Source organism: Gallinula chloropus, assembly GCF_964237585.1.
Source record: "Gallinula chloropus genome assembly, chromosome: 1".
In the NCBI taxonomy this organism is placed as follows: domain Eukaryota; kingdom Metazoa; phylum Chordata; class Aves; order Gruiformes; family Rallidae; genus Gallinula; species Gallinula chloropus.
The window spans coordinates 82,586,003-82,598,650 of record NC_140085.1 but is presented as its reverse complement, the minus strand read 5'-3'; the positions used below and the strand labels follow the sequence as shown (position 1 = coordinate 82,598,650).

General features: G+C 48.9%; 1 protein-coding gene across 1 annotated transcript in view; it reads right to left on the bottom strand.

The window, feature by feature from the left end:
- Positions 1–12,648, bottom strand: part of LOC311205118 (sodium- and chloride-dependent betaine transporter-like) — a 40,181-nt gene that overhangs the window by 15,896 nt on the left and 11,637 nt on the right. The window contains exons 3-9 of the mRNA XM_084279409.1: positions 11,713–11,847; positions 10,249–10,389; positions 8,599–8,686; positions 6,943–7,075; positions 3,961–4,095; positions 1,638–1,741; positions 26–150 (exon numbers count right to left, since the gene is read on the bottom strand). Of these exons, the coding sequence (XP_084135535.1) occupies positions 26–150; positions 1,638–1,741; positions 3,961–4,095; positions 6,943–7,075; positions 8,599–8,686; positions 10,249–10,389; positions 11,713–11,847 (861 nt within the window). The remainder of the gene's footprint in view (positions 1–25; positions 151–1,637; positions 1,742–3,960; positions 4,096–6,942; positions 7,076–8,598; positions 8,687–10,248; positions 10,390–11,712; positions 11,848–12,648) is intronic.

The following is a 12,648-nucleotide window of genomic DNA, read 5'->3' as shown; positions in this document are numbered from 1 at the left end:
TCTGAAGTCCTCCAGAAAAACCTACCTGATTCAGCCACTTCTGCAATGGGTACACCCTGCTCTTGAGCCATGAAGCCCAGCACTGAGAAAATGGCAAAGCCAGCAACAAAGCTGGTGGCACTGTTCAGGAAACAGAGCATGATGCAGTCCCTGCAGGAGGGAGACAAGAGAGAAATCAGTGTTTCCCACTGCAGAATGGATCCACTTGGGATCATGTCCCCACTCAGCTCCCCCAGTTGGACAGCATGGACCAGGGAACAGAAATGCTCTTGAACTCCTGTAGAAGTACAAAGCTCAGAACAGGGCTGAAAATCAGCCTACCTACCTTGTACCACACTCTTCAAGAGTTATAGGAACATATGTGGCACAAAGAGAGACATAGGGCACCACCACAGGCTTGTGAATAAGATGCCACAATCATAGACATAGGGAAATGACAGAAAAATGTTGACAGGAGTCAAGAGAATAAGAAAAACAACAGAGAAAATGAGGAAAATAGCAAATTAGAAAAGGGAAGCGGTTGGAAAAGTAAACATAGTCAAGAAAAAGGAACGTCTGAAGACATAAACACACAGGGGTTCAGCAGGTCTGGTAAAACAAGGACTAATGGGTTAACAAAAATCCCCACCTGACAAGAGTTTATCTACATTGTCTTTACTAACTGTGCTCAGATGGAGACTGAACTATGCTGCTTGTCCTGAATCATCTGTGCACTTGCTGTCTGTGAAAATGGGGTACCAGTCTGAGCTGGCTGGGCTGTAAACCCCACACGCTGGAGTCCTGCCTGATCAGCTGCTGTGGGACGGTGTGGAGACCCAGCACATTTGGGCCTCCCAGACCAAGGCACCTGAGGTATCAGAGGATGGCACTGGCTCCACTGGTGACAGATACGGATCGAGAGCGCCAGGGAAAAGTATTAATATCCTGACCAACAGCTGTGGCAGCATCTATTTGAGAACAGAAGAGGAGAGAAGATTGATGTCTCTTGAGTACCATTACATTTTCCTGTCGATGACAGAGCAATATATGTTGGAATAACAAAGCCCCCACTCCTCATGGCTCTGTGGAAGGTGTCAGAAATGGTCCTGATGACTTTACTGAGTTCCATGTCAGGCCATGGATAAAATAGATCTGTAATCCAAGGGCAAGGAGGAGGCCAGACAGACTTGATTAATCGCCTTGATAGGACCAAAATGCCAGTGGCATTACATTATCCCAATGGCAGCTAAACACTGAAGACAGGGGACCAAACCACCTTCTTTGTACCATCTCCCCTGCCTAGCAAGTGACAGTAGACCTCACCATACCACCCCTGCTCACCCACCCTGTCAAAACAGCCCATGGGGTCTCCACAGTGGTTGGAGACACTCTCCATTTTTATTGCTCCCCCTCCTCCAATATATCCTTCTTCCAAGCTGCGTCATGCAGGAGAGCACTGCTAAAGCCATTTTCTGGAGCCCCTGTGTTCCCTCAGCCACTCTCCATCTGTATGTAACTTCTACACTCTGAAGAGCTTGTTAGTCAAAGCAGCACGACTCAAGGTCTCCCCTGGGGACAAACTGCCTCAGAGACAGCTTTGTGCTGTTTGTCTCTGAGCAAATTTCCAGAAGGATGCCAGAGGCCCAGGCTCCTCTTACCTGTAACAGTTGTTGGTATATTTGTTGTAGCTGCCCAGAGCTGTCAGACACCCCTGGCAAATGGCATAAGAGAAGAGGATCTGAGTGCCTGCATCCATCCAGACCTGGAACAGAGAAGGTCAGCGGTCTTCAGATCTGGCAACAAAATAAACAAATAGCTGTGCACTGTGTAGCAACAACCCCTCCATCCATGCAGCACAAACTGTAGGAGACAGGGAGGGGCTCAGTGAATGCAGAAACTGGGACACCTCTCTGGGAAAACTGAGGCATAGGATGGAAGGTCCTCTAGGAAAAGGCTCCTGCAGGCACTGTATTTTTCACATCCCACTCAAAGCAACACAGGGCACTTGTGCCTGTGATTGATGCCTGACACTGCTCCTCCATCCCTCGCTTTTGCTTCCTGGGTGAGGGCAGCACCCCTGGTAGCGTGGCTCTGGCTGAAGTTGGCACTGCAGGTGTCTGGTCCCTATGTGTCTCAGTCACTGGTGAGTTGTACCAAGACACAGCCAGCGAGTCCTTTGCATGATCAATATACTCCCCCCCCCAGCTCCGAAATCCGGTTTCCCACATCTCTGAGGCCACAGCACAGGGTGAAAAGGGGAAGATTGCTGGGCTGAGACCAGGTCAATGGGGTGTTGCAGACCCAGCTTCCTCTTTGCTCTAGCACTGCATGGGAAAGGCTGAGTGGGCCTTAAGCCCTCTCCCCATCAGGAGTGCCTTGTTCACCTGGTGTGTTGCGGGCTGAAGTGCAGCACCACTCTCACACCCTCCCAGGGAAAGCCCTGAGCTGCGAGTTCACAGGCAGGCAGAAAGCAGCCCACCTCTCTGTTTGTCTGTGCATCCCCACTCACTCTTTTTCCTCTATGCAGCCCCCAGATGGGAACATACAGGCAGCTGCACTGTGTCGGCCTTCAAAACAATCCCGGCCTGGCCACTGCTCCTTAAATTCACACAAATAGGCACGGACACGGGAGCCCTTCAGGCACGGCCACACATCCCACTTTACACCAAAGGCCCACATTCTGCCTAAACTCAGTAGCAGGATCTCTCTCTCCTGCTATGCTGGGTTGCAGCAGCCTGGAAAGACCACGTCAGCTTTAGTTAGGCTGTGAAAGACAGCAAGGTTTTCAGCGAATAAGCTCTGACCAGGAATAAAGCACACTCAGCTCCAGTCACCCCCTTGTTATTTATTTTGATATTAAAATGCCATCTACTTTCAGCTGGCTCTTTGCATTCAGTGCACCACAGATTTTGTATTGACAACACATAATTGCATCTGAAAGCCATGTGGGGGGAGACAGTGTATTTGGCAGCTGGTTTGGGAGCAGTTGGGGCTTTGGCCATCTGGGAAGATGCGGGAGGTAAGCTGAGACTGTGGGCTAAGCATATTGCTTGGCTGCCTCCATGAAAAGATTCAGTGGTGGAATAATTACCAGCAGTGTCATTTAAACGCTCTTTTGGGGCAGGGAAGGGTCTGCATTAATGTCTCCCTGGCTGGCAGAGGCAGCGTGCACAGCGTTGCTGAGCCCGCGTGAGGAGGGGAAGCAACCTGCTGCTACAAAAACATGCCTGAGCAGACACCTGGGGAATCCTCCAGCAGGAGTGGGGGGGGAGCATGCTGCTGCTTGCTCTGTGCAGCCCCCAAGGGTGCTGCCCACTACCTTGCAGGTCCTGGGTTTGGCTGCACCCTCTGCCCTAACCTGGACTTGCCCTCCCTTGGGTACACAGCATTGCCCCCACTGCGGGGAGCTTCCATGAGCTCAGATGAGTGGTGGCAGGGGCTGACCCTTTGGCCAGCTCCTGAGCCAAGCAGGTGGGACCAGATCCGGGGACAGGTGAGAGGAACCTGCTGCCCAACCAGCAGGGCACAGCCCGTGTTACCTGTGTGCATTTGGTCTCTGACAGCACAGGGGCCCTGTGCTTCCTGGGAGGGCCCTGTTGAAGCCAAACAAAGTGCTAACCAGGCCAACCAAAAAAAAAAAAAGGCAGGCAGTAGATTATTTCCTCTCCTCCTTCCTTAATTATTTGCATTTAACACCCAGCAAAACCATCTGTTATGTGCTGAATATTTCATATACTCTTCTGGATTTGCTGAGCCCATGAGTGGAGATGACCTAATATGCCCATATGCTACAGATGCACGAGCAAAAAGGCTGTGCTGCACAGGGGGACTGGACCCCTCTCAGCTCTTCTAAGGAAGTCTCAGTGGTTTGCCAGCTTCTTTTCAGAGAAGACAGCGAGATCCTCAGCTAGCAGCAGCTCCAAGGACCAGAGTGCTGGAAACCTTCCTGTGTCCAGCACTTGCCTGGTGAGTGCCACCCACCTGGGGGTCTGCCAGCCTGGAAACGTCCGGCTTCAGGTAGAAGATGATCCCCTCAGCAGCACCCGGCAACGTCACTCCTCGCACCAGCAGAATGATTAGCATCACGTAAGGGAAGGTGGCAGTGAAGTAAACAACCTGTGGGTGCAGGAAAACAAGAGGAGAGAGGGTCAGTGGGGAGGGGGTACAGGCATCCTCTCGTCTTGTCTCATCTGCAGGCCCCCACCCCACCAAACATCCCTGGACTCTGCTGTTGGCTATAGCTGCTACTGGTAGCATAGAGGAGGGGTGGGGAAGAAATTAATCAAGGTGACATCTCACCAGTGATTTAGTTAATCTGCATTTTGTTCCTAACCCAAGGCTCTGCCACTGGTTGCTCTGCTTTATTTTCCTTTTCCAGTCAGTGTAATTTCCCTGCTCTCCAGCTGTTCCCTTCATCTTTCCAGAGCTGCAGAAGAAACCCAGATCTCTTTCTGTCACTGAGTTTTAATGAGGACTTATTAAAATGGTCCTATTCCCAGCAAGAGTTTTCCAAATTAAATCACAACTTCTGCTGCCCAATTTGAGACACCTCTGAGGGGTCTCATTTCCAGAGGGTGCTCATGTGGCGCTGTCATCCCTTCAGTGCCTCTGAGCTCACAGGTGAAAAATAGGGGAAACCTCAAAGCCTTTATAGAAAATGCAGACTGCTATTTTTGCAAAACCTTCTTTTCACTTCTTCTTGTGTATGATGTAAATAAATATTAATTAGAGTTAATCATCTCTAACCCTTTGCATAATGTAAGTTTTTTTTTACTGCAAAAATATCCATGAGCAAGTTGCAACTTCCTAACATTCATTCATTATTAAAATTCATCCAAATATGTGAAGGCTTGCTTACTCTATAGATTCATAGCGAGGGGCCTAAAATTATGGTTTTTCTGCTTAGTGATAATTGGTCAAATAAGTCACAGTACAGGACACTTCTGCTGTTCCCTGATCAAATGAGAATGCAAGCACTTCTAGCACAAGTACTAAAATCTATCTTCAGAAATCACTTCTGGGGAACACTTATACACATCAGCTGAATGCATAAGGAAAGGAAACATGGAAATAGCACAAGAGTGGGCAAGATGAATAAAAGAAAAAGGCTTTTAAAGAAAACGAGTCTTCACGGAGTAATTCGAAATTATTTTTCTGAGGTCGCTATTGTTTCGTTAAGTTTGGACACCTTAAATCACAGAAGCACAAGCCCAAGAGTCCGGCAGGGTTAACCAATTAAAGCAGCCTCTCAGCCAAGCACAACATCCTGTTTAGTCTGCAGCTGTTAAACAAAATTATGCACCTACTCAGAATTCCTGGGATCTCCCTACAGTTTATCCTGATGCATAGTCAGTGAGGAAGAAGGAGGAGGGAGCTGATTTTTTTTGCCAGTGCCCCTGCAGAACTCAAAATGACAACCTGCAGAAAAAACAACAGGCCTGTCTGACCTGTGGTATTCCTTGGGAGAGAGAGAAACCCACCCTACCTTGTTGCACCATGTCCGTAGCATCTGGCTGGTAAAAAGTAAGCCCTGTAGGCTAAAACTTGTGATGGGAAAATCTTCTGTGGTCCCAGGAATCCCATCCCAGTTACTACCTGCACTCACTGTTCCCTCTCACTTTCTGGTCTGACTTTGCCAAACCGAATTGGCCCAACCATCCTGGCAGAACTTCTTTAGCTTTGTCCTTGTGCAGGCAAGCTCTGCACACCAGGGCAGTACCAGGGATAGGAGAGAGTCAGTGGAAAGTGCTGACAGCTGAAGGTAACCTGTGATGACTTCCATGAGGATCAAACAGCCTCTTGGACCCAATCTCCTGAGATCAGAATGATACCTTTCACAAAGATGGAACTGCAGGATTCAAAGCTGGGAGCATCAGAGATATAAAATTTAAGATTTAAAATGCAGAGCATCCCCTCTCCCTGTAAATGCGGTGTCTGGCAGCAGGTCAGCAACAGTGAGAGCCAGTCATCATAAAAGTTTGGGAGAAACCTAGCAATCAGAGCAAGTTATAGTCTTGTTCTGTTAAAATGGGTGCCCAGTGCCATTTCAAGGTGGGAGATGGGATTTGACACTGAAACATGGGTGTCCAGTACTACAGGGAACACCTGCCAATACTAGGGGTAGTGATTTGAAGGAAGAAGTCTGTTGCAGAAATTGGATCCTCTGTCTTTGCTACTGGGACATCCCCTGCATGCCCACAAAACCCAACCATCATTAATGACCTGCCCATCTCATTGCAGCTCTAGGAAGGAAACATGTCCTGAATAAGCCAAGGCCAGAGCAGCATCCCTAACGCCCACCCCAAGGTATCACACACTCATTCACCCCAGTGGATAACCTGCCTACCTGATCTAGGGGATCAACATCAAGAGGGAGCACTGACTCCAGCCTCACTAGCCAAATGCAGAAACTGAACTGCTGAGCCAAAAAATGCAGAGCCAGTGAGGGTATAAAGGAGAGCCCAAAGACACCTCTCCCACACCGAGTATTTTGCACAAGAGATTCATTATCTATTCACTGAGCTGGTTACAGGTAGCAGCTTGTCTGTTTTGCTGAAGAGTTCAATTATTGCCAGGGATAGGAAGTTTGCCACTGCAGAGGATCTTGTTAAAAACACCAGCAAGCCACAGTGAGACAACACACTGGTGAGTGGATGATTCCCAAGGGCACCTGGGGAGCTTCCATCAGCCACTGTGGGTATCTGCAAGGGAAAAGGTCACTCAAGACTCCCCTCAGTTCCCAGGCCTTCCCCTGTCCTCCCTCCCCTGTTTGACCTACTCTTTTTTTAGTTCCTCTTACGGGTAGAACACAACTGGTGTGAACCTGTATGGTCCCACCAGAGGCTTAGGTTTGACTTTGTGCTGTGTGTCTCCCGCCTCTACTTCATAAAGAGGGAAAAGAGACTGGGAAAGAAATGCAAGATGAGGAGGCTTATGGACCAGGAGGACAATCTCCATTCCTACTTTGCCCGTGGACTTGACCCCTTTCCAGATGCAGAAGTAGCAGATGATCCACGCCAGCAGGAGACACAGAGCCAGCTCCCAGCGCACAGTGCCCAGTTTGTGAATACCATCCGTGAGCCCCAGGACTCGCTTCCTGCCAGTGTCCAGGGACAGGGAGAGAAGCATTAACACCCAGACCCCACTCATCCGTACAGACTTTTCCCATATTACCCCATCCAAAGACTTAACAGACTATCCACAAAGCATCCGCCCAATGCTCCCAGCCATGTCAGTCACCCCAGCTTTGCCTAGGGCTCCCCTCTCTGTCATTCCCACTGATGCTGCTCCACTGTGCCCTGCAGCTAGCCCAAGTCCTCCCAGTCCCCATGCCCATGGAGCCCTGCAGCACAAAATCACCACCTGTCCCACATTTCTTCCCCACCCTGGCAGCTACCCAACAGACACTGCTCAATCCAAAGCAGGCCACCAATGCCATCATCATCCGATGGCCACCACTCTCCCTCTGTACTATGGACAACCTATAAATATGCATAAATACTGTTTATTATTACCATGTCCTTCCTTCGGCCTCATTCCTTGAAGACTCACCATGAGAGTTCAGCACTGAAGTTCATGCGGTCTCCGGAAGCCCAACTCTACACCTAAGATTCCTCTGCACACCCTTCTCCAAACCAGTCCCCTCAGGGACCCCTTGCCTTTGCAACCTCTGCAGAAAACCTGAACATATATTTCAGAAGGGTCACAGCTCTTGCTAAACACTATGTAGAGAGAATATGGCAGGAGACAGGGTCCAGTACTGTGCAGACTCTTTCTGCACACCCATGGATGCATATCATTTCTATGTGCACTGTGGTGGCTGCAAGGGACAAAGGACACTCAACCTCTCAGAGACAGTTTAGGAGCCATAAATGGGGGGAAAAAAAAGGCTGAAGCTGAACCCCTGGCACACCTCTTCTTTATGAGTTCTTCCTCAGTTGAGTATGGAGAGGTAGTGTGGCCTTGGCAGCCATTTCAGCCTCTCTAGGTTGCAGTGAAGACCCTCTCTGGGATATTGTCTGTTCTGTTGTAGGACCCCTCCCTCAGAGGTGTTTTGTAGTCTCCAGCCCTATGTCCAAGCCTTCTCGAGCCCCTCTCTGGCATCTCACATATGGTCCCCAGCTCCCTGCCCTCCAGAGATAAACCTGAGCAGCCTAACGGACCACTTCCCTTAGGTGCCAAGCAAGATGTGGTCAGAGGAAGGGAAATGGCAGCTTTGTCCCTTTCTGTTCCACCAAAGAGGACTGTTCACTCTTCCCTCACCTCTCATGTTTGCATGCCAACAGTACCCTCAACATCCAACACAACCACCTCCAGCTTACAGCAAGCCCTCATCTTCTTTCGGTGTCTCTTTCTGTGGCCACGCTCACCCAGGCACCTCAGTTCCAGAAAGGGGACCTGCCTGTGGATGTGTGCACATGAGCACTCCTGGGCAGGCACATTGCGAGCCTGGGCTCCGCGCCGAGCCCCTTGGCAGCTCAGCTCATTGTGCTCCCTGAGTCTGACATACGGCACCTCACTCGGTCCCACAGAGATGCGCGTTCCCTCCACCCGGACAATCCTACAGCTGCGGCATTTGGATGAGGGAAGAGCCTGAACAGAGGGAAAGCAATCACGTACTCCCAAAACTCAATCATTGGGGAGGTGGCATTCGCAGGCAAGGTCCTGTTGTCCAGGCTGGAGCTATTCAGAATGTCCACACAGAGATCTACCAAAAGAAAAGGAAGCTAATGAGCCAGATAAATTCTCCAAGGCTCCTCTGCAAGGGATGCCCCTTCCCCTCTGTACCCTAACCTTCACTCTGGAAGCATACACACCCTTTTCCCAGTGCTATAGGGCATCTCATTAAACTCTTGCATCTCATTAAGCTTCTCATTAAACTGTGCAGTAGCCATAGGGCATCGAGAAGGGGAGCAGGAAAGAAGAGAGTAATCCCCTGCCAAATGGAAACCAGATGCCTGTAATATATAGATTATTGAGGGATAGATTATAGAGCCAGTTTGAGTGGTCAGGATAGAAAATCCCATCCTCCTCCCACACCACGCAGCATTCCCTGTCCACACATGCATGCATATGTTCACACACGCCACATATGCCTTCATGCTCTGCTCTGCCATCCCCGACCCTGTCACATAGCGTGACATTCCTAAAAACAGTGGAGATGCCACACATCCAAGCAATGCACTTCAGCTTCATTTGGCAAGCAAAAGACAATCCACGGGAAAACTGAGGAAGCCCAGCTCTGGCTGGGAAGCTTCTGCCTGTTAAGAGAACATCTGTGGCTTTCCTTGCAAACAAGCCCATGCTGAGGGAGCTGAAGCAATCAGATCCACTCTTTAAAAGCCTAGTTGCCTCCGCCGGGTTGAAGGGGCAGAGGAAGCTGTGAGTGAATGGCCCATAGAGTGGAGAAATTTTCACATCACAGAAATTAATCACATGGCACAAGAGAAAAAGGGAGGAAACCTAGCTGCTGCCAAAGCTCTCTCCAGCCTGGCTTACCACTGAAAGAAAAACCACCTGTTCAACATGGTCAAAAAGCCTGTCAAGGACATCAGATGTATGAGGATTACCTCACATCTAACCCATCTTCTTGGGCACAGCCCAAAGTGCCTCGAATAAAACCAAAGCCAGGTCTCCTCTGCTGGGCACAGTTGTGTGAATTGCAGGCACGAGGAGGTGGGACCCCTGGCCAATATAATGGTACAGGGACTTGTATGGGTGTGATTAGACCAGGAAAACTGTTTTGTGTTGCTGATTGCTGCACTGGGGACTTGAACTGACCTGTACTACTACCTGTACTACCAGTGAGGGCTCAGCCTGATTTAGCCAAAACCTGAATGCATGGAAGAAAGTTGTGGCAGCAACTGTCCCTGTAACTCTGAAGGGGCAGAGTAAGGGAACTATAAGATAAATTGTTGTACCAGAGCTAATGAAAAGGTCCTACCACATGAGGAGGACTCTAGATTGGCTTGAAAACTCTCCCAACACACCTACATCTCCCACTTGGCAGAAAACACAGATTTTTCAGAGAAATCTCAGCACCCAAACCATCTCCATGTGGAAGTAGTTTTACTGTCCCCTGCTGCTAGCCACAGGGCCATGGCACTCACTCTTACTGACATGTGCCACGAAGACCTCTCTTTGGAGGGAGTCACTAGCCACACTACAACCCATGAGAGTTATTTATCTGAATAAAAATTATTTTCTACAAAACTCAAATAATTTCTGGGAATTGGGAAGGAGCTAGGAGCCAACCCAGGGAAGGTATACCTGAATTCCAGGGGTTATTGCAGGTGGCCCATGGTAGGACTGCAGTGAAGGAGCTGAACAGATAGAAGAGTGCCCAGGACAAGATGATGATGTAGTAGATATTCAGATAGCCTTCAATGACTTGTGAGGCATATCCAATTCCTGTGAAGGAAAGAAAAGAAGGTAACGATGGGGCTGCCAACCAACTCCCAGTGCATCGGGCATAACCCCAAAGAAAGATACAGAGCGTGCCATGGAAAGAAGCGTGCCACACTGACCACATGGCTCACTGCAGAATAGGACAAGACCTACCTCAGGGAAAGAGAAAGGATTTTCTGACTGTGCATGCAGACAGGAAGCACTGTTATTATCTCTAGCTAGGTCTGTGGTGGAACAGAGAGAAAGCCTTTTGCTGATGGGAAATCTTTTTTTCTGACCAGTACCATGCTGCTGCATCGCACTGCCTCTCCTGCAGGAAAGCCAGCTCTAGCTTTTAAAGACAAGACACACAGGTGAGTTCCTCCTGCAAAGACTCAGGCAAAAAGGGCTCTCACTGCTGATATACATTGTGTATAAAACATAGTGCTGGGGTAATAGTATGGACTTAGGAGCTGAACTCTGGTCTTGGGTCTTGCATGTACCTATTGCTCACTGAATGATCAGGTAATGAGATCAGAAATCCCCAATTTGTTGATTTAACACTGGTTGTCAGTGTCCTGTGAGATGCCACTTCTGTCTACCTCCAGGCCACGTGCCAGAGTGGGAAGTCCCAGACCCCTCGGGGGGTTTCAAATAGCACTGCACACCCATGCATGAGCCAACTAACCAGGCTTTTCATCGGCCTGAGCACAGTGTGGGCAATAAGCTCTCCTCTGGACAGGAGAACTGCAGACATAAGATTTATTAAATATTAATACCATTAAACAATCTTCCCCAGGGCCCCAGGAATCCTGGTTCTTATACCTAGGCCTTAGCCACAACCCCAGCCCATCACCAGGCCACGAGACCAGTGCGTGCAGTGTGATTCCCCAGGTCTGCAGGACACCAGCCTGCCACAGCAACCCTGGGCATGATGATGGGCAGGAAAAGTGCCGTAAGCCAGGCAGCCTTCCTCATCCTCTCTTCACTTCAGTATTTGTCCAGTCCACAGGTGTTCATGTATTGACACTTCCATCCTTCTCCTCCTGCTTGGTGACCATGATGTTTCTCCTTCCTTCCAGGCTCTGAGCATCTCAAAGCAGAGATTGTGGCTCAGCTGGACCAGTACAGCCCCAGGCCAACACTATGCACCCTCAGACATCTACGTGGGATTGGGACGCTGCTCCTGCCACATAGCAGTCACCAGGAGGGATAACAAGACTGGGAGAGAGAGAGGAAGGGAGGGAGAATAAAGGAGAAAGGAAAAATGGAATAACATTTCCAAAAACGTCTCTGAGTCACTAATGGTTAGAAAGTGCTGGCAGCAATTTTCATGATTTGACAGACCTTCAAAGATGGGACAGATCTTCCTCCAAGCAGTGACCCCTCCTTGGCTGGTGTACTGCCCCAGTGCTGTCTCCAGGAAGAACAAGGGGATCCCGCAGGTGAAGAGAAAGATGAGGTAAGGAATGAGGAAGGCTCCTGCAGAGAGGGGTAAGATGTTGCCTCAGAAACCTCTTAAGAACTTTATCCCCACCACCCCTTGTCAGGTACCTGGAGCCACAGCTAGAATTGGCTAGATAAATACAAATATTTCTCAGAATTAACTGTGCAATCTCTGCCAGAAAAGCAAGGTCTCCAACACCATCATTTCTCAGAAAAAAAAAACCAAAACAAACAAACAGGATCTGTCTCATGCTGCTTCAGTACTTCTGCCTTTGTCTCAGCCAAAAACTAGAGGTGAGGAGTAGCCAGGAAAGGGGATTAAAATAAGGAGAGCATCGGAGAGGGTCTCTCTGCATCACTCTCCTGAACCCCTTCTAGCTTTCAGCAGGAGCCAGGCGAAGCAAAAGGAGCCCTTTTTCCGCATAACCACATTTGTTCTGCCTTTCCCTGGAGTCACAGCAAAACTCCCACTTGCCCAGAAGATACAAACCTGGAGGCTGCTGACATTTCTTGGTAAGTAATACATTTTCCAGGTTATAAATTTGCTTGAGACTTATTTCACATCAAATTTGGGAAACCGTTTCCACCAAAAGAACAGTAATAGGGGAGGGGCAACAGAGTATATTTCCAGCATTTTCAAAATCTAAAAGTTTAACTTCTCTCTTCAAATTCAATTTTTCATTAAAAATACAGATAAATGTCTTAAGAGAAATCAGTCTAAAATAGTACTCAGATTAACCCCTGAAAAAAGGAAGGGGAAGGGGAGAGACAGAAGGGGTGGGGTTTTTTTCCAGATGCAATGACCAACAAAAACAAAGCATCAGAAAAGACAAACAA